The sequence below is a fragment of the Trachypithecus francoisi genome, unplaced genomic scaffold, assembly GCF_009764315.1.
Source record: "Trachypithecus francoisi isolate TF-2019V2 unplaced genomic scaffold, Tfra_2.0 Lachesis_group1, whole genome shotgun sequence".
NCBI lineage: Eukaryota > Metazoa > Chordata > Mammalia > Primates > Cercopithecidae > Trachypithecus > Trachypithecus francoisi.
Genome location: NW_022681454.1, coordinates 138,955,821 through 138,983,477, shown reverse-complemented (window position 1 = coordinate 138,983,477; position 27,657 = coordinate 138,955,821). Strand labels below are relative to the sequence as shown.

The window sequence follows — 27,657 nt, the reverse complement described above, 5'->3', positions numbered from 1 at the left end:
CTCAGAAGTATGTGGCCCTAGTAGTGGGACTAAATTAGTCTTAGATTAGAGGCTGCTCTTAGTCTACCATAACAAGGTTTGAAAACAAGGCTTGAAAGGATTCCACTGATTCCGAGTAATTTTACTTTGCCATAGAAAATCCAACATTATTTAAAGGAATGCAATACAATCTGACAACCAAGAATGTAAAGTCAAAATGCCTGCCATCCAATAAGCACATACTAAACATGCAATGAAGCAGGAAAATATGATCCATGACCAGAAGAAAAATCAAGGCATATAAACAGAAATGACAAAAAAGGGGGAGAGGGAAGCATAAAGATATTGGCAGAAAACACGGTCAAATTTTTTCAACATTTAATGAAACTACAGACCCAAGAAGCTCAACATACTCCACACAGAATACATATAGAAAAATAAACTCAGGTACATCATAATCAAGTTACTGAAAAACAGTGATAGAACATTGTGAAAACAACCAAGAAATAAAAGAAAAAAGGGCACATGTTTCGCTGACATTCACCAAGAATGATAGCAGACTTCTTATTAGGCTTTATACAAGCCAGAAGAAAATAAAGTCACATCCTCAAGCTACTGGAAAAAAAAAAAAAAAAAAAAAAAAATCCTGCTAACTCTCAGAAATAAAGGTGAAATGAAGACCATTTCAGGCAAACAAAAGCTGAGAAATTTTGTAACAGATTTCTACTACAACAAATCATAAAGGAAAGTCTTCAAGAATAAAGAAATGATACCAAGAGAAATTTGAATGTACACAAAAGAATAGGCAATGCCAGAAATGGTAAATACGTGAATAGATTTTTTTATTTAATTCAAACATGTTTCTCAAACATATTTACTCTTCCAAACAAAAATAGTACCAATGTATTATGTCCTTTGTAACATACTAGTGTAGCAAAGACCAACCCATCACCTAGGTATGAAGCACTGCATGCATTAGCTATTTATCCTGATGCTCTCCCTCCCTACCATACCATCCTCCCAAAGGCCCCAGTGTGTGTTGTTCCCCTCCCTGTGTCCATGTGTTCTCATTGTTCAACTCCCATTTATAAGTGAGAACATGTAGCATTTGGTTTTCTGTTCCTGTGTGTGTTTGCTGAGGATAATGGCTTCCAGCTCCGTCCTTGTCCCTGTAAAGGACATGATTTTGTTCCTTTTTATAACTGTATAGTATTCCATGGTGTATATGTACTACATTTTCTTTATCCAGTCTATCATTGATGGGCATTTGGGTTGATTCCATGTCTTTGCTATTGTGAATAGTTGTGCAATGAACATACACGTACATGTATCTTTATTATAAAATGATTTATATTCCTTTGGCTAGATACCAAGTAATTAGATTGCTGGATCAGATGATATTTCTGGTTTTAGGTCTTTGAGTAATTGCCACACTACTGTCTTCCACAATGGTTGAACTAATTTACATTCCCACCAACAGTATAAAAGTGTTCCTATTTCTCCACAGCCTTACTTGCATCTGTTGTTTCTCAACTTTTTAATAATCGCCATTCTGACTGGCATAAGACAGTATCTCATTGTGGTTTTGACTTGTGTTTCTCTAATGATCAGTGATGTTGAGCTTTTTTTTAATGTATGTTTATTGGCCACATAAATGTCTCTTTTGAGAAGAGTCTGTTCATGTACTTTGCCCACTTTTAATGTGGTTGTTTGTTTATAAAAGTTCATTGTAGATTCTGGATATTAAGCCTTTGTCAGATGGATAGATTGCAAATTTTTTTCCCCACTCTGTAGGTGATCTGTTTACTCTATTGACAGTTTCTTTTGTTGTGTAGAAGCTCTTCAGCATAATTAGATCCCATTTGTTAGTTTCTGCTTTTGTTGCAATTGCTTTTGGTGATTTCATCATAAAATATTTGCCCATGCCTATGTCCTGAATGCTATTGCCTAGATGTTCTTTTAGGGTTTTTATAGTTTTGGTTTTTACATTTAAATATTTAATCTATCTTGAGTTAGTTTTTGTAAAAGGTGTAAGGAAGGTGCCCAGTTTCAATTTTCTGCATATGGCTAGCCAGAGGTAAACAGTATCTTTTCAACATATTTTGCAAAACCAATTGGATATCCATGTGCAAAAAAAAAAAAACAATTAACTTTACCTCATACGTATATAAAATTTAACTCAAAATAGATCTTAAACCTTAATGTACAATGTAAAAGAATAAAAGCAGGCAAACTTCTATAAGAAGTCACAAATTGGGAGAAAATATTTATAAAATATGCATATGTTAAAGGATTTGTATCAGAATATATAAAGCATTCTTAGAACTTAATAATATAACAAACAGCTCAATTAAAAATGGGCAAAAGAATTAAAAATATACTTCACCAAAGAAGACTTATGAATGGTAAATAAACACATGCAATGTTGCCTAGCACCATTTACCATTAGAAAAATGCAAATTCAGACTATCATGAGATGCCCTTAGCCACCTACCAGAGCAACTAAAATCTAAAAGGCTGAGGATAAAAAGAGTAGAGGAGGATATGGACCTGCAACTTTCATGCATCACTGCTATGTATACAATTATTTGCACACTTTGGAAGTGTGAATGTTTCAGCAATGTTTCGTAGCTTAAAAAACACCATATAATTTGGTCATCTGACACCTACTTATTGGTTCGAGAGAAATGTTATTCTGTTGGCACTGAGAAGGCTGTTGAATGAGGAAGGGTTAGATACATGTTTTGTGAAGGTTATCCTTATAACAATACAGAGGCTGAGTTAAGATACTGGATTTGAATTATTGAATATTACTGGGCATCACAAAATAAAAGTAATGCTTCTGGGGGACTTTGCTAAAAATACAAATTCTCGTTTATATTTGTATTTGTATTGTAGTTCAAGGTTGGAACTCAGGAGTGTATATTTTAACATTGGTGGCCTTTGATAACATCATAAAGGAAAGACAAGTTAAAGTGAACCAACCAATAAAGAGACTGTGGAAAGTATCCCTATGGAATGTAGAAAGGATCTTAACTGGGACTAGCTGTGGAAATGTAAAGTAAGGATCAAGTTTTGAAATTATTGTAAAGGTATAAGTAGAATAAATTGCTGACTAATCCAGAAAATAGGCATTAGTGAGGATAATTCAGAGGTTTGGACTCTGAGTTGTTGAATACTAATGATACTGCTCAAATGGAAAATCTTGAAAGAACAAAATTACTGAAAATAAAAGAACAACAACATAATCTTGAGTTCAGCCTGGCATTTCTGGACTTTAAGGGCTTTTCAGTGGAAACAGTTGATAGAGCTGGTTCAGGAGGTGAGTAGAGATGGATTTATTAGACCTTGGTGTAAGGATGACAGGTGAAGCTATGGTAAAATGGATTACCTCACCAATGAAAAAAGTGCTTTTGAGAAAGTGATTTAAGTTCCCTTGTGGGCTGACTTACCACATTTTGAGTGAACAGAGAATGATGAGTCAAGAAAAGAAGTTGAAAAGGTCAATCAAGAAAGAGAAGCATTAGGATAGGCACGGTAGCTCACATTTTTAATCCTAGCAGTTTGGGAAGGTGAGACAGGAAGATCACTTAAGGCCAGGAGTTTGAGACCTGCCTGGGCAACATAGTGAGACCCTGTCTCTACAATAAAAATTAAAAATAAAAATAAAATACAATAATAAATAAAAAGAAGACCATCAAAGAGTGCACTTGAGGGTGTGCAATGAACTCTCATAAGAGTTTCACAGGTAGGCACTGTAATTTTGTGCAAACTAGGAAAAATGGTTATGTGATTTTTCCAAGGGCAAACTGATAATATATATATGAGCTGCCCAGATGTTAAGTATCCTCCTAGCTTTTAGTCTAGCTTTCCTTTAGGGAATATTGAATATACATCAGTGCACTAATGATAGAGTATAGCACTATTCCTATATCAAGTAATTTCAAAATATCAAATATCAAAATAAATAGGATTCTTTCTTGCTGCATAGATGATTACTAAAATAATCACTTGCATATGCCATTGGCTGCTTCTGTATTATGGATGGAATGAGGCATTGCCTTAAATTTTTTTCAGCAAAAATAAGGAGATTTCTAAGTAGAATAGAACTTTACTTAATTTGTTGAGATCTCTAGTGAAAAAGAGTGGTTTTAAATGAACATGTCCTAACTATTTCTCTGCCATTAATATTCAGGAAACTAGAAATTATCCTCACTCATCCTCAGGAGAAGTACTTTTTAGTAGTTTTATACTTGCAGATAATTCTGTGTGTTGCTTTGAAGAATAGTTGTATGGGGATATGAATTGGAAAAAATGTCAGAAGGCTAGAAAACATTTCATTTTTTTAAGGTAACATTTCTCTTTCATTTTCTGATATGAAAAAATAAAATAGATCTGCCTTACATTCAGAGTTTATTCTTTTTACACACTATTATTAAGCTGATATTTTAAATAAATTGTTTGGCCTACTCTTACGATGACATTTAGATAGCATTTCTTTTTTGATTTAATGTAGTTAAAGCTACATGAGAAAAGAAAAAGGTTTTTCAGAAGTCAATAGGCAACTCGGTGATATGGTCACATCCTTTCCATGACTTCAGCTTTTCTAGTATTGTCCCAGTTGCATGAACAGCAATACAATAGTTCCCCCTTATCCACGGGGATATGTTCCAAGTGGATGCTCAGCGGATGCCTGAAATCCTGATAATATCAAGCCCTGTTTATACTGTTTTTTCCTACATGCGCATAGCTATGATGAAGTTTAATTTAAAATTAGGCACAGTAAAAGACTAACATGAACTAATAATCAAAACAATTATAACAATATACTATAGTGAAAGTTATGTAAATGTGGTTTCTCTCAAAATCTCTTCTTGTACTGTATTCAACGTGTCTTCTTGTGATGATATTAGATGGTACGATGTCTACGTGATGAGATAAAGTGGGGGAAATGATGTAGTGTCAGTCTTCTACGTCAAGGCTACTTGAACACAAGCGCTACAATAATGTGACAGTTGATCTGGTGACCCAGATGGCACCTAAGTGACTAACGGGCTAGTAATATATATAGCATGGATACACTAGGCGATTTATATCCCAGGCAATCTGAGGCAGGACAGCACAAAATTTCATCACTCAACTCAGAACAGCTGCACAACTTAAAATTTATGAATTATTTATTTCTGGAATTTTCTATTTAATTTTTTCTTTTTTCTTTTTTTTTTTTTTTCACTTAATATTTTCAGACCAAGGTTGACCACAGGTAACTAAACCATGAGAAAGCAAAACCACAGACAAAGAGGGACTACTGTATACAGCTGTGTTGGGATTTCATGACTACATTAATCTTTTCAAGCTGATTTCTTTGACTGCAAAACATCAGTGGTCTACAATGGTCTACATCACTGAGTAGTGCTGGTGAAAAAAATTAAAATTTTTTTTGGGTTACATGGATATAACAATGGGACATTAGGGTATTTTCTAAAAAATGTGATTCTATACACAGAATACCGGTGATACAGAGAGTTTCCAAGAAGTCAGATAAATTTTGTCAGTACAGACACCAAGTGAAAGATTAGCTATTATTATGTTTAAGATTGTAAGCCTTATATTCAGTTATCCAAAAAAAATTCTGGGTTTTAAAACTGCAAGACCCTCCTGCATGATCTCCCTGGCCTTTGGTGGTAAATCAACTCAAATGAGATTTGAATAAATGAAGTGGAATCTCTGCATGTGCATGTGATGGAAAGAAAATGATGGTGATTACAAGTGCTAGAGAAGATTTCATTGAGTATGAATGAATATTTAGCTACATGGCAATTATATGAGTATTGTGGAGACTTGAAATGTAGTAGCAGGGATTCAAAGAAGGCAAGTTGTTTGGCTCTAAAAATAAATCAAAAGAATTTATTGAAACCATCAACAGAGAAATTGTTTAGTTAAGCTGAATGGGAGTAAATTCACGTTTTTAATATTTAAAGTCACACTGATAAGCACATCCATGCTATATAAAAAATTATGTAAATAACATGTTTCCTCATTTTGCTATGACTACACTGACTTGTTTGAGTACTGTCTAGCCAATTTTTCCATCAGTTTTTTTTATATCTTTCATTCTCATTTTAATACTTCATTGTGAACACCAGTGAACACTTCTTTTTGTGCCTATCCAGTATAAACTGCTTTTTATTTTGTTTTTCTTATTTATTCTGAAATATTTTTCAATCTCTTATTCTTATAAATTATGTTTTTCGTGTTTTGTTTTCTCACCTGCAAAGTTGCTTTAATGTGACTAATAACAGGGTGTTTAAAATATTCAACAAAATTTAGCAGTAAAGTAGTTACACAGGCATTATAGGCACATTTAATTATGAGAACTGGTAGATGTTCAAAACACTTGGAAAGTAGGAGTTAGGGAAGAAGAGGAAGAAGGATAGAAACATCTAGTTTTATGGCAGGTGGTGAGTAGTGTGGAATAAGGGAGAAAGTTGCTGATTCCTATTCCATTTGTGCTGCCAATACGCGGTACTCCCTAAAATGTATCACCACAGTTCTTTGTTAGTTTTCTCATCTTCGTTAATGAAGAGGTCAACTTTAAGATCCCTTTCACGTCTAGAATTTTATGATGTATGGCAAATAAGTAACTATGCATATATAACAAAGTCTTATTGGACACTTGTTTTGCATGGGACTTAACGGGTTTTCTTTAGTTGCTGATGCTCAAAACAAGAAGATTTAGAGATAATTTAGTGACTACTAGATAGGCTTGGAACTGTTGACTGCATATTGAGAGTGCACCGAGAAATAATGCTGTCGAGTTATATTACTGGTGAAGCCAGCATTATCAAGACTGTCTCCTTAAATGGGGGCAATATCAATTATGATTCAATATAATGCTATGAGTTAAAGGGTCCCTTCCTAAGAGATTACAGAGGATCAATATGTTAACAATATGGGCCATTACTTGACTTACATCTCTACTCTTTGAACAGATTGTTAGGCCACATGCATGCTAAGTGTACTCATTACTGCACCCTTCAGTCTATTACAGGGTGCAACTGTTAAACATTTCATCAGGAAATTGCAAAGTACAGCTGTAAAGTTCTTTATTGTTGGGAAACCTTCATTGCTACAGTACTTACTAGGTATTTGCCACCAGCTTGTAAAATCTACAAGCCAAGTTTCACAGTAACCTCGTTAACATTAAGCATTACTGAAACAATTTAGTGGAAAAGAACGTTTAGGAGGTGGTAATAAGGAATACAGGCCCGATGTTTTCATGAAGAAGTCTGCCTATGCCATTTCTACTATTGTTGAGATCTTTTTATGATACTAAAAAATAATCTCCTTTAAGGATGTATGTCTTTCTTTAGTCTTTAACTGTTTAAAATATATTAGACTGATGCAAAAGTAATTGCGGTTTTAATAAGATATACATAGCCTGTTTACATTTTCTTTTCAGGAGTGTTTGGAATGACTTGAAGGCTGCCGCAGGTAGATGTTGTTCAAATGATTATCCCCAGTGAAATTCATCTCCAAAGACAGGATTTGTGAAACTAAAATGGAGAAGGTTGAGGAGACAGATGGTGTTTATAGTACATTTAAAACCTCAACATTAAGTTTAAAACAGGAGGACTAAGGGCCTTGGCAGCATTCCAAAACCAAACTATTTTCCATTGATTGGTATGAATCATTTTCTCTCTTTGGTGTCTGTACTTTTTCCACCATACACACCACTTAAGTGCCAACAAATCTGCAATTGACCTTTTCACAGCTCTATGCTGAGATGCCTACCAAGGTGTTTCTAATCCTTGTCAATTTCTTTCCAGACAGAGCTTTTTGTACATGCCTTCAAGGATCAGCTTGTCAGGAGTGCTCTTTTAGCACTCTACACTGCAAGGCCAGGCGGCGTTCTTAAGAAACCCCCATCTCCTAAGAGCAGCGCAGAGGAGAGCAGTCCCCAAGAGCAGCCCCCACTGATGAGACGGCAGGACTCCATACCACATCATTCAGACTACGATGAGGAAGAGTGGGTAAGTCTCTTGTATATCGCTTGCCTCTCTATGTTTAGCAATGAGAAATGAGGTAGGAATGATCAGATAGCTCTGCTTTTCATTTTTAAAAATGGAAAAAAGTTATAACACAGATTGTGGATAAATAGGTCACATTTTTCCTTGGGGGCAATTGTTTTTGGAAGTTGAAATCCTGATAAAATTTATTTGCTAGCCAATGAATTATATATATAAGTGAGAATCTGTCATCAAAGATGCCACAGTTACAAGACTCTATGTTTCCTTATTTATTGCCAAGCTGTATAAAACATGAAAGGTATTTTTTAGAAAAAGATTAACAAATCCTCCATGTTCCTACTACTTGGATGCAACAAGTATTTTCATTATTGCAATCCAGTGTTTTGATTCTGGAAGTACTTTTTAAAAGTATTCACATTTAAATGACTGTAGACATAGATATCTCGCAAATATCTCTCGCTCAAGATTCTATAATGTAAGATGCTGCTCTAGGTGCTCTAAAATTTACAGAAGAATGGCCCCATAAAAGGATATGAAAAAATAGCTAGGAAAGATGAATAAACAAAGGAAATAAATATGGTGAGAGAAATTCTAGTTGGGCCGAATACGACGGGAGAAACGTGAAGGTTCACCGTGGCAGGGGAACGGGGTATTATTACTGAATCGACACATATAAATTATTCAATAGTTCTCCAAAGTATATGCATATTACACACACACACACACAAAGGGAAATCTATTACTGTATCATATATTTAACAAAAAAATAGTGTATTAGCTCTATTAGATGTTAAGTTTTTAGTTAACAATTACTTATTGCCACTCTATACTTTAAGAATGTTTGGGGAGTAAATTACTTAAAAGGCATAGGCCTCTCAAAAAAAAAAAATGTTATCTGAAAGGCTGTGAGGTGATGCCTGCTTTTTCTTTTGGTAAAATTTCTATCACAAAAAGGACAGAGCTGGACTCCAAGAGGTAAATGCTGAGTCAGCGTTTGTTGTTGGTGATTAAAATTGCATTTCTCCCAATGAAGCATTTTCAAAGAGCAAATATTTCTTTCTCCCTTTTACCTTCACCTTCTTCAATTTTTTTTCACAGTTCCAAGTGTACACACTTCTTAACCTCTCTGAAGTTCAATTTTCTCGACTGTAAAATCAAAATAACAGCACATGTTCTGTTAGCTCTTAGAGTGGTCATGAAATCAATGATTTACCCACGTTATGATGTTCCATTTCCTGGAAAGGCCCAGGCAAATGTATTATATTACTTTAGTATTATTGTTATATGTTTCTTAAGTAATATAAAGTATATAATCTTGTTGTGAAGATTAATACTATCACTTGAGATAAGTGGGGGAATTAGATACGTCATACAATATGGACTGTGAATTTTGAAGAGTTCAAGTGTATACAGAAAGGAAGATATATTTTAATAAACATCCAGTGTTAACCTTTTGACAGATAATTGCCATTTGATATTAAATGAAGTGAGAATTTTGGAATTTTTCGCCCTCATTGTAACTCAGTATGTTTTACAAACCCTCCTCCTCACCTTGACCCTCCTCCTCCTGTTGAAAATAGTCTCCCTCCTTCCTTCCTTGTTTCCTTTTCTTTAGATAATTTTCGAAACCTTTTATTTAGTAAGTATTTCAAGTGGGAGGGCAAGTAATGTTAGACCCTTACTTCTTGCAGCTCAGAGTCTAGTGACAGATAAAAATACTTTAACAAATAGTTACAACATTTTGCAACAAAGCTTAGAAAGAGACATGATAGAAGACAGTTTCTGCTAATATGACTTCAACTCAAAATTTTAAGTCCAGAACTGTCTTATGATGGGCAAAGAAGGAAGAAAAATGAGGACCGTATCATTAGTTGAGAAGGTTTACAGAGAACTATTCCCTCCAGTGTTACTGAGTACCTGTTCTGCCTTATTCACTGTGCCACATGCTGGGGACACAGGTGAACAACCTAGGCCCTCAGTTACTCCACAGCCTATTTCAGTGCTATAGAAAGACACATGGCAATCGCAGTGCAGCCTTAGAGATGTACATGGGATACAGCAAGAATGTGGTAGCCATAGTGGTGTTTCCAGAAGTAACTCTGGAGATTTAAATCTGAGTATAAGTTAAACATTCAAGAAAGAGGAAGGGGTGGCCTTTTAGATGGGACATAATAGCTGACATACAGAGAGCGGTAGTTAGTATGTGTGTTAGTGTCTGATTATTATTAGTTATTTACATGTTTTGTTTTAAAGTGAGTGAAATATGAGCATATTATATTCCAAAGGCTATGTGAGAGGCACAGAGGTGATAACTGATGGAGCAAGGTCCTTACAAGAGAAGGAAGAAAGTCAACGGTAGGGCCCAGGTGGAAGAACAGGCCCTTCTCCTGAGACTGCAGGAAGGATGTGAAGATGTGAGGGTTGGTGGGGCTGGATGGCTGCTTTTATCAGTAAAGTAGAATCCTGTGCTAAGAGAGAAAGACGGGGAGGACTGGAGGAAGTGAGTGGTGAAGGTTTCAAATAGGCACCGACGAAATGAGTACTTGAGCTTATGAGTAACGTGAAAAATTGGAGGCTTTGTGATGGGCCAGCCAAGGCTGGAGTATCAGCTGGCATGGTTGTTTGTTAGCATTCATTATTCTTTTGGGAATATTTTGCTAGTCTTCACACCAGGAAAAACGTCTTCCTGATTCTTTTCTCCAGTTGATGAAGGGGTGACATCTCAGTTTCTCTTGCTGTCCTTCAAAAGGCAAAAGGAGTCGGGTAATAATGAAGGGTTGCATTACTCTCTGCGTCTCCTTTCCTGTCATTTCTAAGCCTCCTTCAGAACTCATTGTTTCTGGAAAGCATATAAAAGCTTTGTCTAAATTTACCATAATTACAAGAAAAATCTTTCCCACTCAGAAAAGTTACTTCTAATTCTCTCCTTCTATTATAATTGTACTCTTTTTGCAAACAATAACCGAGTCTCATTGATGTATAACATTTTCATCGATTTTCCTTAGCATCCACTGTCTACTGAGAACATTCCTTCATCAAGGGATAGAAATCCCTTATAAAAAGATAGAAACAATATTTCACCAGAGTCATAACCATTTAACATTATTCTCAAAGCTTCATCTAACTTTGATAAATTGAGTAAAACTAAAGAAAATGCAGCTAATTGAAAATGCCTTTAGAGACTGTGGCATTAAATGAATTAGAAACATAACTTTGTGTACTCCCTTTTTAATTAGTTGTTAGAAAAGTTTCAGTGCTGATTACAAGTCTAGTCAACGCTGGAAGTAATTCAGTATTTTAAATTAATTTAATTGGGTTTCTGTGATATTATGTGAAGATATTCCCTGATCACTTAAAGTGGCTTACGTTTGCAAATAAGGTTACAGTAACTCCATTAAGCATTTTTTGTTTGTTTTACTTAATTTCTGATAGTGACTGTAATAATTACCCAACTTGGACAATTGTATTTAGCTTCTTATAATAAGTATTTGACAAGTAAATAAATGTTATTAGATTACTCTTAAATTCTACCCGGTTGATGCAGGTAAGAACCATTCTTTTGAAGTCAAAAAAGAGAATCCTGTTCACTGTAAATCACTATGAGGCTGTCCTTTTTCTTTTCAACTTGTTTTGTTGACAAAATTGATGGCATATGAATCTGGATAATAATTGTATAGTAAATATGGTAAAGATTGAAACTAAAATGAATGTTTACAAAAAAGTCCATTATTTGCTGAATTTTACTTATTAAATAAAGGAATACTTCAAGGGTTTATTTTCCTGAAAATTTAGTAAACAATTAAACCCCAAAGGAATATTTGGTTTTGTATAACAATCTGTTCCAAGGAATAGACTAACATAGCATTCTCTTTTAGCCAGTTAAGATGACATATTACTTTTCTTTCTCTACATCTCTGCAACAGATGCTTCCAGCAGCTGGGATTCCAAGATTAGTTTGTCTAAAATATGAAAGCATGTCATTTAACCAAACTATTAAGTTGACCTAGTTTTTGTGGTTTCTAATAATTCTGAAATTCTGTGGAACACTGTGATTTAATTTCAAAGTTACTATAGGTTAAGGGCTAAATCTGCCTACTTCTATTCAAATCAATTGTTAAAAAAGAAACTTCTGATCCTTTATATTCTGATCCATTCTAGCAAAGTGAAAAACAATTCTTAGTATTTAGACATATACAAAGCCCATTTTTAATTGAACTACATTTCTATGTCAAGTGGCATTTCAGCATCCAAATTATCCAATTAATTCCTTTCATGTTACAAATATAAACCAAATTTAAAATTTTAGTCTTCATTCTTAAGCTAGGCAAACATTTGCTATTTCTTATTATGTTAAATGTGTTTATGTTACATAAACACAATGGATGATCCATCCATATTAATTTTTCAATAATTTTATAGACTTTAGAAACAATAGCACAAATTTATAGTAATATTTATGTAAAACATCCTATTAATAAACTCCATAGATAACCTAAAAATTTGTGGCCATTCTGTAACTCAATACTACCAAAGATTGTGTTTGGGAATTAGATTTATATGAACCATCTTCTGATATATCCTTACAAATTTTATACAGTTCATTTTGTACTATACTATTCTCTAATGATGCCTACAGCAAATGTGAATGCTTAACCCGTTATTCCTGAGGTTGCAATTTTTTGAATTTCTGCCTGAGTGAAAAATCAGACCTTGGCGATGACCTTGAGCGGTTGGATGTAAATAACTCAGCATGCTTAGCATTCCAATAATGGAACACTAGGCATAAGAGCATCAAGCTTGACAGGAGTATTGAAGAGCTATTTATACTGCCATAATTGGTAGCAATGAGCATAGACAGTTGCAAGCATTGTTAATTGTTGAGGTCAAAGCATATTTAGCCAGGTGTCTCCACAGGAAATCTATAGTGATCTGTATTCTCAATTTCTCTTGTCCAACTACTCTGTCCATCTTAGAAAACATTACCTCTACAGAAAAACATTGAGAACATGCATAATGCAAAGGTATCTGTGAAAATTAATATTCAAAAGATTTTGTTCAGTTATCTAATTGGCTACATGTGATTTAAAACCATTGTCCTGGCCAGGCGCGGTGGCTCAAGCCTGTAATCCCAGCACTTTGGGAGGCCGAGGCGGGTGGATCACGAGGTCAGGAGAGCGAGACCATCATGGCTAACACCGTGAAACCCCGTCTCTACTAAAAAAAAAATACAAAAAACTAGCCGGGCGAGGTGGCGGGCGCCTGTAGTCCCAGCTACTCGGGAGGCCGAGGCAGGAGAATGGCGTAAACCCAGGAGGCGGAGCTTGCAGTGAGCTGAGATCTGGCCACTGCACTCCAGCCTGGGCGATAGAGTGAGACTCTGTCTCAAAAAAATAAAAAATAAAATAAAATAAAAATAAAGAAAAAATAAAACCATTGTCCTGATCTTAATAAGGAGATAAATCATTCTCATTCTTTAGAAGTAACAAATTTTTATAGACTACTTGATATTAATCTATGATTAAACTTTTTCAAAGCAACACCTTATAACTTGGTAACCTAAATGAGTATTATCTCTACTAAAATGTGGCCATATACTTCCAAATTTTGTAAGTGATAGACAGGTGCATATATATGTGTGTATTTATATTAGTACATATGTATATATATCCAACTTCAAATCATTTTGTATAATGAAGCATTACTCTTATATTACATGACCACATAGCCTAGTGAACACTGATTATAATCAGTTGTTTATATGTCTGTTTTCTCCATATGTTCATGAACTTTATAAGCTCTGATAGGAAAAAAACAATGTCTCGTTCACTGTTGCATTTACACAGTTAGTGAAGTGTGTGAACACAAAAGGTACTCAATACACATTTATAGAATAAATTAATGTCTTTGAAATTTGTCTGCAGATGGTTATTTTTATTTGTCTTCTTATTTTGAAACAGAATATTTCAACTTAATATAATTCTGCCCTATGTCCAGTAGCTTTTCTCCCACTATAATTCATGAGTCCTTTTGAGGATTTTGTTTCTCCCTTCCAGTGAGGAGTACCCAGTTATGTCCTTCTCAGTTCTTATTTCTCAGTGTCTTAATTAGCTCTAAGATAACTATTCTAGCCATCTGCAAAATATCCCCCTCTCCCTAGTGCATATTTCCTAGTGTCTTAATCAACTCTGTATGTAGTGACTATTTAAGTCATCTTCAAAATATCTTCAAATATAGAAAGTGATAAAATTCAAGATAGACACAGAAAATCAGAGATGACCAAAACTAAGGTCATGACTAATGAAGGACTTCAGAAGCCTCCAGAAACCAGTGGTGGCAACTTTATTTAATTATTCATGTGCGGATTACAAAGGTTCTAGTTACACAGAAATAATTTCTTCAGATATTTCCCAGCAAATGTAAATTGAAAGCAACTATTTGCCCCTTGTCTCAGCTTTTTATTTTTTTATCCCTAAGTCACACATAATAGGGTTGTATGGTTTTGTTAATCTTAAAAGAAGGAGGGAACACTCAAAGCATTCACTGTCACCATCAGAAAGGGCAGTCAAAGGCAGGGAGAGTGGGGCCAGTTGTTCCCTATATGGCAACTGAATGTGTTCTATCCTCTGTTTTCTTGATGGATGGGAAACATTCCTGAACTTCTCCAGTCTATATCACCCAAGAGAAATGTGCTTTGAATACTTATCCAATATGAAGGTCCACAAAAGGTGATTAAGCAAAGTTCATGACTGTCCATCAAAATGCACAAATGTTCTATTAAAGAAAAGAAACCCCTGATGAGATCTTTATGTGCATGCATATTCGTGAAATCCTGCCAATTTCTAGATTTTCCCACATGCAGTTAATATTTTCACCTCAGTCCCCTCTTTTATAACACCTAACATGTCCTATACATCCTAGCTCAATGTCTTTTTCAGAATTAATGTAGGAATAAGTGAATGGATAGACTTGCTGAATCAGCAGCTCATCCTCCAATTCAAACCTGTATTTTAATAGATAGTTTATTTCTATTAATGTAATGAAATAATGTAATGATTATGTAAAATAATGTAATGATTTTCCTGCAGTTCTGTATTGGATACCATCATCTCCCTTGGATATTTTCTAGACATTTATAATGCCTGGTTCAATATCAGGTATTTTGATGTGCCTGTGTATAATGAATGTGCAAACTTGCATACATACACTTTAGAAATGTGTTATTACATTCAAATCAAGTGCCCTCAAAGTTTAATATATTTTATTTTGAATAATGAGATATTGTTTCCCAAATAGAAAATTTTTAACTCCAAAATTTAGTGAATAAGTAAAGGAAACACTATGGTGTAGTAAGGCAGACCGTTGGCTTGATTTATTAAGGTACATACAATTAAAAAGAATTAGTCTTTGAAAATGGTTGTGCACAGCACACTAACTGATAACGTCATACAATTCAACCAGTTGTGCAAGTATCTAATGGTGTGCAGATAGCATCCAGTTACCAATTTAAAGTTAAAAGCTTTAGTCAATCAGTGGAATTTTTTCACTTATTATTAAGCAAATGCTTTATTTAACATTTTCACTGAATTGAAAGCTTTAGCATGATGTGGCATTTATTAGGTTGAATGTAGCCATTTGGAGTAGGAACTTGGTTCTAAATTCAATTTGAAGATGCATGTAATGAGAACTTCTTATAGTATCTTTTTTTTTTAACTACCAAATAACAGATTAGTAAGTCAGTCAAGAGATATTCAATAAGTATAAACAGTGTGCAACAGTGGTATAGGCACTTATATGAAACCTGACCTTAACAGTAATATCATCTCATTTAAGTAAGATGACTAGCACTCATAAAATGAACAGAGGTATTGAAAGATATTCCAAGGATGCAAGTGGTTGTGTGATACACATTAAAAATGCCAAGCCAAGTGTGGTGGCAGACACCTGTCGTCCCAGCTACTTGGGAGACTGACGCAGGAAGATTGCTTAAGCCTAGGTGTTTGAGGTTGCAGTGAGCTATGATCGCCCCACTGCATTCTAGTCTGGGCAACAGAGGGAGATCTAATCTCTAAAAATAAAGGAAGAAGAAGAAATTTTGAAATTTAAAAATGCCAAAAATATTCAGAGAGTGGTTATGTGACAGTCAGAAAAGATGGAGGAATCACCCCCTTTTTCTTTCTTTTATTCCTGTATCCATTCTTCTTTTATTCATCCACTTCCTCTCTAGGACTAAGACATGAGAATAAAATGATTAAAAAATAATAGTCATTTCATTTATAGAGCACACAGTCTATTAAAAAGAAAAAAGTATGTTAGGCAAAGAGAAAGGAGAGAAGCATGAAACATTCTTGGAGATGGTGAGATTTGAAAGGGGAAGAATTTAGATTGATGAAAGATAATGGAGAAAGTATTCTAGGTATAAAAGCCAACATGTTTCAAGATATTAGAAATATTAGATCTTCCAAAGTTTCCTTCAAATCTTTGATGTTTAGCACTGAACTGGCATATAGCAGATGTCTAGTAAATATATGTTGATTTAATGTAACAGCATGTTTCTAAGACCACAAGAAGACATCTGGATGAAGGTTTCATTTTGAAGACTAATGAGAAATAAGGATTATCTAGGTCTACTTAACTATAGATGTGCCTCCAGGCTGAGGGAAGAATGTAATATTGGCTATAGTACTAGGCCTGCTTTTGATTAGAAATAATCAAATGAGGATGGTGATCAGTGACGATTAATGTGGCACTGATAGATAGACCTGATTTTGTGATAGCCAATAATATAGGCATGAGAAAAATCCAAGCCAGGGGAATCTGGAGAGGTCAGAATTGGAGAAACAATGGCTAATTGAGTCCATTTTTGTTACAGGGGATTCGTTTTCAGGATGAGGCCAGGAGTAAATTTTAAACTGAGTGTAGTTATTGGGAGATGAAGGTCAGGTATTTTTACATGAGGAAATAGGTGAAGTTAAAGCAGGAGGACCAACAGGAAGCAAAGATCAGGGAATCTCATCTGGTGGATGTTTATGTGTCTGGCTATTTTTAGTGAATGTGTGTGTGTGTGTTGATGTGTGTATGTTGATATGTGGTGTGTGTATGTGTGTGGGTGTGGGTGTGTGTGAAAGAGACAGATACCGTGGGCTATACACTTGCCAGTTTGAAACACAGAATATTTTAAGTGCAACTCAATTTACCTAAGAGTCTGGATAAAGGCTTCAGGGAGAAAAGCTATCCAGCTCTTGAAAGAACAAAGGTTTTCAGTATTACAGACCTTGGCCAGTATACAGCATATTGCTCTCTATCAAAATCAAGGATAAATGGAAGCTTCTTTTTAAAGATGGGATTGGCCTTGTTAATTCACTGACTGTTTCTAATCAAAGTCCTCAGAAATTGATAATGACAAGTGAGAAATTATTCCGGAAATATAGATACATCAGGGCTATTTTGTATATCTATATCAGCTCTGGCTTAGTGTTCACATTCTTTCTGATCAAAAATTGGCCTTAGAAAACGTTGGTCAGCTAAGCATTACGGAATATATTTTTTAACTTAAAAAATATATTCTCCAAATATACTGCTCCAAAGCAGTCAGGATTTCTCTTGATGCTACTAAACTCATAATTGTGTTACATGCTGAGTCACCATCATGCTGCCTGCCTTCATGGCTCACTCTGCCAGGTGTAATGACCCCGTGGCTATATCCGTCAACATTTCTGCATCTACTGCCAGTGGGTTTGACCTGGATGTTAGCTTAGATTGTAACCCAGAAATAAAACAGCACCTGACTCAGAGTGAAATAAATATTGCTGCTGGTTCCCCACTGACTCTATGCCCTCATTGACCAGGAAAAGTTTATAGCCAGTTCACCTCCAAGGAGTAGGGTTGTTGTGAAGGCTCCATGGAGGTTAAATACACCAGTTAGGCTCCACTGAATAAAGATTAGACTTTAACCTGCTGATTCCCCATTACTTCCTTCAGACAGTAGGGGACCTAGCAAGATAATGGCTACTGTTTCTTGGGAAAAGGCCCAGCAATCCATTTCTCTGATAGGTGGTAGTGGTTTTTAATCCTCTCATGTGGCGGGGAGCTAAGCAGGATCTGGAGGGGCTGGAAGCACCACGTACTGCAGCCACATTCTTATGCTACTGTTGTCTTCCCACTAATCAGCCTTTCTTCATCATGGGAGCAATCTGAAACTAATTGTGTGATTTTAGTAGAGAAGAAAGAAGAGTAGGCCCTAGCCCCATACCAGCAATCTAGGCACAAGGTATTTCCCCTGTGGACTGGCACAGTGAGTAAAAATCATCAGAATGAGAATGTATTGGTGCTGGTAACTTTCCTCTGTGTATGTTTTCACAGAGATATAATGGAAAGGGGCTTGTTTAAGAAAAAACTCAGATATTCAAGGCTTCCCTTTAAAAATCTTTCTTACCCTTCTCTAGCATCCTAGTTTCAAAACAATTGACTACCATGTACTACAGTCTCCTAGTAACTGAATAATCACCTTTCCTCCTTGTTATCTGCACCCTGCTCTATATCCTGGTCACATGAATGGATCTGGGGCCTTGATCCTGATACTCCTTTATTAATGCAGGTCACTTATGTCCTTTGTGCCAAACTGAATGACCCTTTAACCAAATGACCGCTCTATCACTGCTTGTAAGACATCTTTGATCTCAGACTTGAGGGTACATGAGATGGGACCAGCCAGTTCATTTTGTAGACTTATCTCTTCTCACATTTAAGTCTCAGATAACTAAAACCTAGTCTTGCTCCTGTAAGGTGGCACACACCTCTACCTCACCCTTCCTGGGCTCCTTTATTCTGTTTTTTTTTTTTTTTTTTTCTGCATACACAAAATACATTCAGATTGGCTTTGTACATAAGTTGTCAACTCTCTTCCTGTTGTCCATGTTGAAAGCAACTTGTGTGTGTGTTTATGTGTGTGTGTGCGCATATGTGACAGTAGTTTGTGCTACTGTGTACCCCATTTCTGTGGAAAATCACAGTGAAAGAATCAAGTCTTTGGAACCAAACTGAATGGAAGTTCTAGTCCATTTATACCATTTTAATGTTGAATGTTATTAAACATCTCTTACAAGAAGTCCTTTATCTCTAAAAACTGAGTCAATAACAGTAACCTTATTTGGTGGCTTTTGAACATTAAATTAGCTAATGTGCATATACAAAATGAATATAAATATAGCCTTTAATCTATCTTTGGAGTCACCTCCTTCTCTTCCCTCTCTTACTTCCTCCCTCTTTCTCCACCTGCCTTCTTTCCTTTCCTCCAACAAAAATTTCTGAGAGCCAGACCCTGTGCCACAAAACAAGAACACAGTACTCAAATAACTCAGTCTAATATTAGAGACAGAAACACACATCAATAACTTTATTAACTGCTACTAAGTAGTAATAACTACTTAGTAAAGGCCATAAAAGAGAAGGAGGCCATGACCAGCAAGGCTGAATTCTCTCACCACCAGATAGGCAGCATCTCCTCTCCAACAGACAAGGAATAGAAGGAGTCTGCTTAGGGTCTGCTGTTGAGTGTCCCCTCAAGCAAATATTTGATTATGCATTAATTGTGTATTAGTATCACAGAAGAGACTGCTCAATTTCCCACCCCTAACAAATATTTGTCTCATCTTCTGTGTCCTCTAAACATTAATGACTAAATTTTTTTTATTCTGCCTACCGTATATAGCCCTTTATGACATGCTGATTGGTTTTAGCCAATGAGCATGCTTCATTTTGCTCCTCAGACCAACAAAGATCTCTTTACAGGCTACAAAGGTGGTTTTTCTACCAGCGAAATCTTACAACCTGAGCTGTTTGGAAAGGAAGAACAATATATACGTGTGAATGTCAAATTATCTTTTAAATACTTTTATTTTCAGGCTCTTCAGAGATGTGATTAAGAGAAGTTGATCTATCCCTTACATTCCTTTATGTAAGAAAAGCAACATGCAATGCAACTTGATCTTTGATCAAAATATAAAGTTCCCTGAGGTGCAGTGGCTCCCACTTGTAATGCCAGAACTTTGGGAGGCTGAGGTGGGTGGATCACTTGAGCCCAGGAGTTCAAGATCAGCCTGGGCAACATAGTAAAACCCCACCTCTGCAAAAATTGCAAAAATTAGTTAGGCTTGGTGGGCGCAACTGTGGTCCCAGCTACTTGGGAGGCTGAGGTGGGAGGATCATTTGATCATTTGATCATTTTATCGGGAGATCAAGGCTGCAGTGAGCCAACTGTGTCACATATGCGCACACACACACATAAACACACACACAAGTTGCTTTCAACATGGACAACAGGAAGAGAGTTGACAACTTATGTACAAAGCCAATCTGAAAAATTGAGAGGAATCTGCTCCCCTTTTTTTTTCCCTCAGTAGCAGAGTTGATTTCCAGTTTTAGCTGGAGAGTTGTTTCATTTTTCAATTTGATCACCTTAAAGATGCAGTTGGTGGTAGTGATTAAGACATATTCAAAAGAGAGGCCATGAGTTTGTTATTGTGCTCCAGAATGGAAGCTCCTCACCAAATCCCAATCCAACTGATGTCAAGACCATCTGGTTACTTACCTTTCCCCAGCATTTCCTCCTGGAATAAATGAGCTTCCTTAGCTCTCCTGGTTTATGGCTCAGAGGTTACTTTACATCATTGTTTCAGACAACAGGCAGATGATGATGTAATCTATGGATGTGATTGATGTTTAAATTTTTCTTAGAGGTAAAGTGCTTTCAATTCTTTGTGGAAAGATCAGACTTTAGGGGAAAGATTGTTATAATCACATGTGGTTAAAAGAATACTTCCCACTCAGGGTTACAGGGTGAGGGGAAAGCTTGATTCACTTAGGAAAGCCAGGAAGTTTTGGATGTGATTTTGCCAGATGGTAGTAATTTTAACAAGTGCCGTCATAGAAAACACAACATTTGGCTCCCACTGTAGTTTGGTGAGGTAGTTAGAGCAATAATTATCATTCCAACTGAAACGACTGGGCTTCCCCAGGGATGAAATAGTTTTCTCAATGTCTCCTAGGTAGCATGTCACATAAGGATCCAAAATTACCTGTGCTAACTTTGAATGTTCTGCTTTTCTTTAAAACCCTATTACTTCCTCAGCTAAAGTAGGCAAGTCTGTGCACTCTGTCTTTACAAGACAGCCATCGCATAATCTCAATTCAACTTTAGTTTCTATTCCTTGATTTATCCTTTCCAAAATTAATTTATATGTTTATGAAGTAGCAAAATTAGCTTAGGCAAAAAAAAAAAAAAAGTACATTTGAGAAAAAATATACAAACCACTAAGGAAATACTATAATTTAGTACTATCTTTACATTAAGTGGTACTCCATGTTCCTGAGATACCTCTTTTATAGAGAAAGCACCCACTGAAAGGTTGTTCTGTGGTATGATGCAGGGAAAACACCATAAATCTGTCTGGATATTATGCCTGGAGAGAGAAATTAGGAGTCAGAGCTAGATGATATAGGAAGAGAAGCACGAAGGAAATGAGGAATGGCAGTCTTCTATCGTGATATATATATTACAAATAGTATTTAAACAATTAATAATAGCAATTTTGTGAATCAAACAATTTAGTTGCATGCATTGCCTTAAGCAAAAATTGCTACTAATGAGAACTGGGAAGATTAGTGGCAAAGAGGCCCATTAGTGGTACAGGTTGCTCCCTGGGAAATAAATCACTCAAAATGACTTATTATGTAGCTCTAGTGTATAATATTAAGTAGAAGTTATAAGACAGTATGGTCAGAAGTATCTGAGGAATTCGTCAAAATTTCAATTTATTGTGCCTTCCTCCCGGGGTTTCTGATTCAATTGGTGAGACCCAGGGATCTGCATACTAATTTTCTGGGCTATTCTGTGAGAAGTGGTCTAAAGACTATACTTCCAGAATTTCTAGTACCTAGAATAGTCACATTCACAGGGACAGAAAGCAGAATGATGGTTGCCAAGGGCTGGAAGAGTAAGAAATTTGAAATTCATGTGTAAGGGGTATAGAGTTTCAGTCTAGGAAGATGAAAAAGTTCTGGAAGTGGATGTTAGTAATGGGTGCATGACAATGTGAATATACTTAATGCTACTGAAATATATATATCCAAAAATACTCCAAGAATTCCTAACATAAGAGGAGGCCATTCTTTAAAAATATTGGTGTGTCTTTGCTTTCGTAATAAGTGTTGATAAAGAGAATTGATATCTTCCATTTAAAATATCATAATTTGTGCTCTATTATGGATTAGTATTGTATGATGATCATTTCTTTATGACAGAGTGAAAATAATGTACTAAATAAAAAGATTCATAATACTTCATTTTCGCTTTATTAAGAGAACATATATTTATTATATATCCATAGTCTGACCAAATTAATGGGAATTTAGAGCTACTCCATCTGCATTCTAATGACTACCCTTCCAAATGCTTCTCTAAAATAGATTTATCTGACTTTACCTTATCTTGTTTTTGTGATAAAAAATACGTAGTGATACTCATGCTTTTTTCAGGACAGGGTGTGGGCCAACGTAGGGAAGAGCCTGAACTGCATTATTGCTATGGTGGACAAACTGATTGAAAGAGATGGCGGCAGTGAAGGCAGTGGCGGCAACAATGATGGAGAAAAGGAACCTTCGTTAGCAGACTCCATCCCCTCTCACCCAAGAGGTAAGAAATCTTTTTTTTTTCCCAATCATTTACTGAGTAAACAAAATGAGAAAGTCATGATAAAATGAGATAGAAAAAGAGGAGTCAATAGTATCTTTGATGAAAGTGCTGATAGCATGATTTTCCACAGCTCTGGCTTGGATGATGGAAGGCTATTTATCAAATTGCATCTCAGTTGTGTTTTCAGAACTGCTAGCAATGTTCTTTTTTTTATTCTCTTACCACATAAAAAACCTTGAAAAAAGAAAAGTGTTTTAAGGATCTGACATAGTTTAACCTACCTTGACACATTCCTCCAAAATTTTTTTGAAAGATAAATAAGCATCTGCACTTAACTCTTAGAAACTTAGAGGCGTATCAGACACAGTATCTCACAGTGGTTTCTTAACAGAATGTAATCAGATAGGATGACTTTTGCATTATTCTGAGAAATATTTGTGTAAATTATCTCCAAAACATATAGAAAGATTTGATTGTAAGGAACATGTTAGCATATTGCTCTAAAAAATATATGACAAATCTAGATTTTCGTGAAACCATGCACACATGTACACATGTGTATACATGTGAGTGCGTGTGTTTTTCTGTGGAGAGATAGGTGGGTAGGTAGGTAGATAGGTAGGCAGATACTTTCACATGTATACCTTATTACAAAGTTGGCTAGAAAATACAAACAAAATTTTAACTACAGGTGTGTCCCTATAAATGGTTTTGAAATTTTCTTTTTGTTGATTTGATTAATGTTTGATTAATGTTGACACAAAAACCAAGACAAATGTTTACATCTCTTTATGGCAGTAGGAACTGCTATTAGGGTTGAGTCAGACTTTTTTGCTGAGTACCTTAAGTGTTTGTAGAGAATAAGCAATATTTTCCTACTCTCTTCTTCTGAAATCTGTTCTTTCTTTCACTTTAAAAAGAAAAGAGTCATAAGCATAAGAAAATAGAAACATTTATAAAATTAGATTTATGTTTCCTCAATTTGTTTTCCTGATTTTTCATTACTCACATTTTTGTCAGGAGTTTAATTATCTCAAACATCCATCTTTCATCACTTGATTAACAGTAGAACCATTTCTAAATTATATTGTAAGCTATGGCTTCCTAAAGTGTTCTTATTGTAGATGGTCCCTCTTCCTCTGTCATACATTCATACAGGTGAAACATTTATGCTAATGTTCTTTATGTTCACACCTACTTGATCTAACTGTATGTAGGGATTTTCTGTTTTTAATAATACCAGTTTTTATTAGTTAATGAATCTTGTCTAGCTTCATAACTTTACATGAATCAAAATGAAACCTTGTCATAGCTATGTCATAAAGAAATAGCATACTTCAATTTTCTTTAATTGAGCATATATTGATTATCAAGTATGGGCCAAACACTGCTGTCCTCTAGAAAATGAGGTAAGAAGAATTCATTTTAGTGACCTACCATGTCCATTGATAGATTTTTTTCAAGACATTTTATTTTTTAGCAGAAATAAGAGACACTGGATTTTGTTACATTTTTTGTTCAATGTTGCCAAAACTTCTCACTGAAGACAATAAAATTCCAAAATATTTGAAATTATAGTGTGTGTGTGTGTGTGTGTGTGTGTGTGTGTGTGTTTATCTTGTATTTCACCAGAAGACTGCATCTGAGCAATCAAAATGCATTTTAAAAGGTAAAATATTCAGTAGATAAATCGTCTGTAAGATAAGATGAGTCATTTTTATTTGAATATGAGATGTTGTGTAGATATAGTCTAAAACCAAGTAGAAGTTGCTGCAAAAGTAGAATTCACAACTAGATCAATGTTGTGGATGGTTAGAGTCAAACTACAACATATTACCCTCTAATTTATTTTCTTATTATCTGTGTTTATTTCACTCATCATCAATTCTTTCTTGTGTTAGAATTTTTTTTAGGAGAAGTCACTATTTAAATGTGTGAAATATGTTACTTTTGTCTGAATATTTCCTCATAATCATTCTCCAGAACGAATATTATAATGACTGTAAACGAATTCATCAAAATAGAAGCCATTATTTTAGATTTTTAAGTACTATCATAGTGCTATAATTAACATATAAGCATCTTTGATTCTCTAAGTCTTTAAATTTCAGATATTTTCTCATAAATTAGATTGTGAGAACTGGAATTATTTTGTAAGGAAGAGTTGCCCTCTCCCTTCTATGTATTTATTTATCCATTTTTTAAAATATCAATGTGGACTCATGAATACTTATTTTTAACTTAAATTTTAATTATATTTGACACATAATAATTGTACATTTTTATGGGGTTCACTGTGATGTCTCAATGAATGTGTATGTGTGGGTGAATGAAAAGCTTCTCCTTTTGCCCTCTGAAAAGTTGTTGAAAAATTAACTCGTAGAAAGGCAGATTTGTAAGAGAAAAGGAATATAAATTTATTGCTATCATGTGTAAGGGGAGAATCACACAGTGATTGCCTAGTATCTCAATGGGGTACAGATGCTTATATACCCTACATGTAAAGGTAAAGGGAAAGGAGAGGTAGTGTGGATGATTTTAGGAAGAAAGCAAATAATTTTTAGGATAATTTAATGGGGTTGAAGAACATACAGTGGTCTGTTGGGCCTGTTGGTTTGTGACAAAAATATGTTCAGGTTTGTTGATGACTTTGGTCTTCCTCCTGGCATGGGTTCACTTAATAGAAACTCAAGGAATGGATCACAAGAAATTGTTGTTTGGTTTTTTGTTTGTTTATTTTTGAAGATCTGGGCTTTAAGCAGTTAAGGCAACTTCAGCCTGTGCTTTTGAAGAGGTAGAAGATTAAGAGACGTGGAGCCAAGGCAGAGGAGAAACAACTCTTCTCCTTCGTCGGTGTGCCCGGTCTTTATGTAGATAGGAAAATTCTGTTCTAGCATCTGTTGATCTCCAAGGGCCTGTAATTCAAAATATTCATTATATCAGGGAGCCATGTTTTGGGGTAAAACCCCATGTGCTCCTTTATTACCGTATTCATCAGAGTAATTACCGTATTCATCACTTTAAATGTTTATCATTCCTTGTGGTGATAACATTCAAAATCTTTTCTTCTTGTTTGAATACTTAGTTTATTTGGTTAAGAATCCAATACTAATATTATTTATTTTGGACTCAAGTTGTTCTCTCTTATTCAGACTGATTTCTGTGTCCTTCTGACAACATCCTACCATATGTTGTTTACTCCCTTACTTTCTTATTTCCCTTACTCATTTTCTTACTTTTTTTACTTGCTGCATTCCTCTTTGGCACCATAAGAAGCTCTAGTCTCATCTTATATTTTCCCTACCCCAGCTTCAGGTTTGGCCAATTTCTAAAGAACCCTGGTTTCATTTTATTGGAGAACAGCATTTAGAAATCAACATCTGGATGGATAGAAACATTTTGACAGTTCTCTATAACAAAAGGCACTCTAACTACAGGATCTAAAAGCACCCTTCTAATTACAGTCTTCTCAGCCTTAAATATTTTCACTTATTTCATGCCACTGTGGGTGAAAATGTCATATTGTAATTTCTTGTTTCTGTGAAGTTTGACATTATATAACATATTTCTATATTCCAAAATATTTTTTTGATAATAAAATGTATTTCTTCAATAGTCTCAAATTTATCCCAGCCCATAGTTGGGGTGCAGAAGCCATTTTGCTCCTTTCTTTTTTACAATTAATTAGTGAATTGATTAGGTAAGCAATTTGAGACATATAGTATTTATTACAACATATGGTATGATAAAGACTGATAAGCATTTGTTGCAGCATCGTTTGTTAGTGATGTTATTCTTCATGTTGTATTACTTCTGTTTTTTTGTTTGTTAGATTCTGTATCTATTTTAAATCAAATTCTGGAATTTTGTTTTATTTTATAGGGTTTTGATTATTCTGATTTATGTTGGGATACATTTTTAAGTATGGAGTAAATCAATTCTATGACAGTTTTTCTTTTTTCATCACACTCCTTTATTTTTACACTGTAGCTATAATTTGTGTTTGTTTTGCTGCTGTGTACTTAACATGGCTAAACAGATGGTCATCTGAGTTGTGCTACTTTTATCCATCTTCTTACACTGTTCTATAATGTACAGCTATTTCTCTTTTCAAGTTGTAAATTTTCCTTTTCATAGTATATTAATTTAGTAATATTTTAAATCTGTAGTTTTGAAGGTTTTCTGTTTGTTTGAGAACCAAGGTTTTACCATATATCTTTGGCTTGCTTTATAAATGTCTTTTCAGGGTAAATGCAGATAGTGCTGAGAGATGTAAAACGTTTTGTGCTGTTCTGAACAGAAATAATAGAATAACTATTCCAAAGTTCTACAGCTTATGTATATTTATGTGGTTTCCTAATGAACAAAGATTGTCCTTTTATTTGTACAAACACCTTTCTAATCATCTGTCGTCTGTGTAGCACTACATGCGTTCAGTTTCACAAACTGCTTACTTAAAGGTAAAATCAGTGAAAATTGGAATCTTAGATTTTCATGTCGTCTTAAAGATTATGTAATTAAACCTCCTAAAATATGTTAAGAAGCTTATCTACAGTATATCTGCCAATTTTCAACTAGCCTTTGAGGCACATCTTTAGCCATAGAAAACTCTTTTTATTTTCTAGAGCAGCATACTCCAGACCTTGATCCTAATATGTTTTCTTTCATTTTACCCACTGGCCCAGATATCCTTTGCAATAAAAAACAAATTTACTTTTCTTTCTTTACATTAAGCCTAAGGTGTATCTGAAAGCAACCCTCATGTCCCTTTTGAATGGTCACCTTTTCAGTCATTCTTCAAAGGAATAGCTTCAAGCATAACCAATAGTTTGCATTTCTCTGAACATCTTCTAGTTTGTCTCAGCAGTCTGTAGAATTAGGCATAGTGATACAAATATGGTTTAATAGCTGCAAAGTAACCCAGGAGGACCACCTCCATACTTTTGGGTACTATTCTAA

General features: G+C 35.0%; 1 protein-coding gene across 6 annotated transcripts in view; it reads left to right on the top strand.

The window, feature by feature from the left end:
- INPP4B (inositol polyphosphate-4-phosphatase type II B) overlaps positions 1–27,657 on the top strand; it is an 865,488-nt gene that overhangs the window by 726,295 nt on the left and 111,536 nt on the right. For all 6 annotated transcript variants that reach the window (XM_033215351.1, XM_033215352.1, XM_033215348.1 and 3 more), the window contains 2 exons: positions 7,809–8,012; positions 22,542–22,698. In XM_033215351.1, the coding sequence (XP_033071242.1) occupies positions 7,809–8,012; positions 22,542–22,698 (361 nt within the window). The remainder of the gene's footprint in view (positions 1–7,808; positions 8,013–22,541; positions 22,699–27,657) is intronic.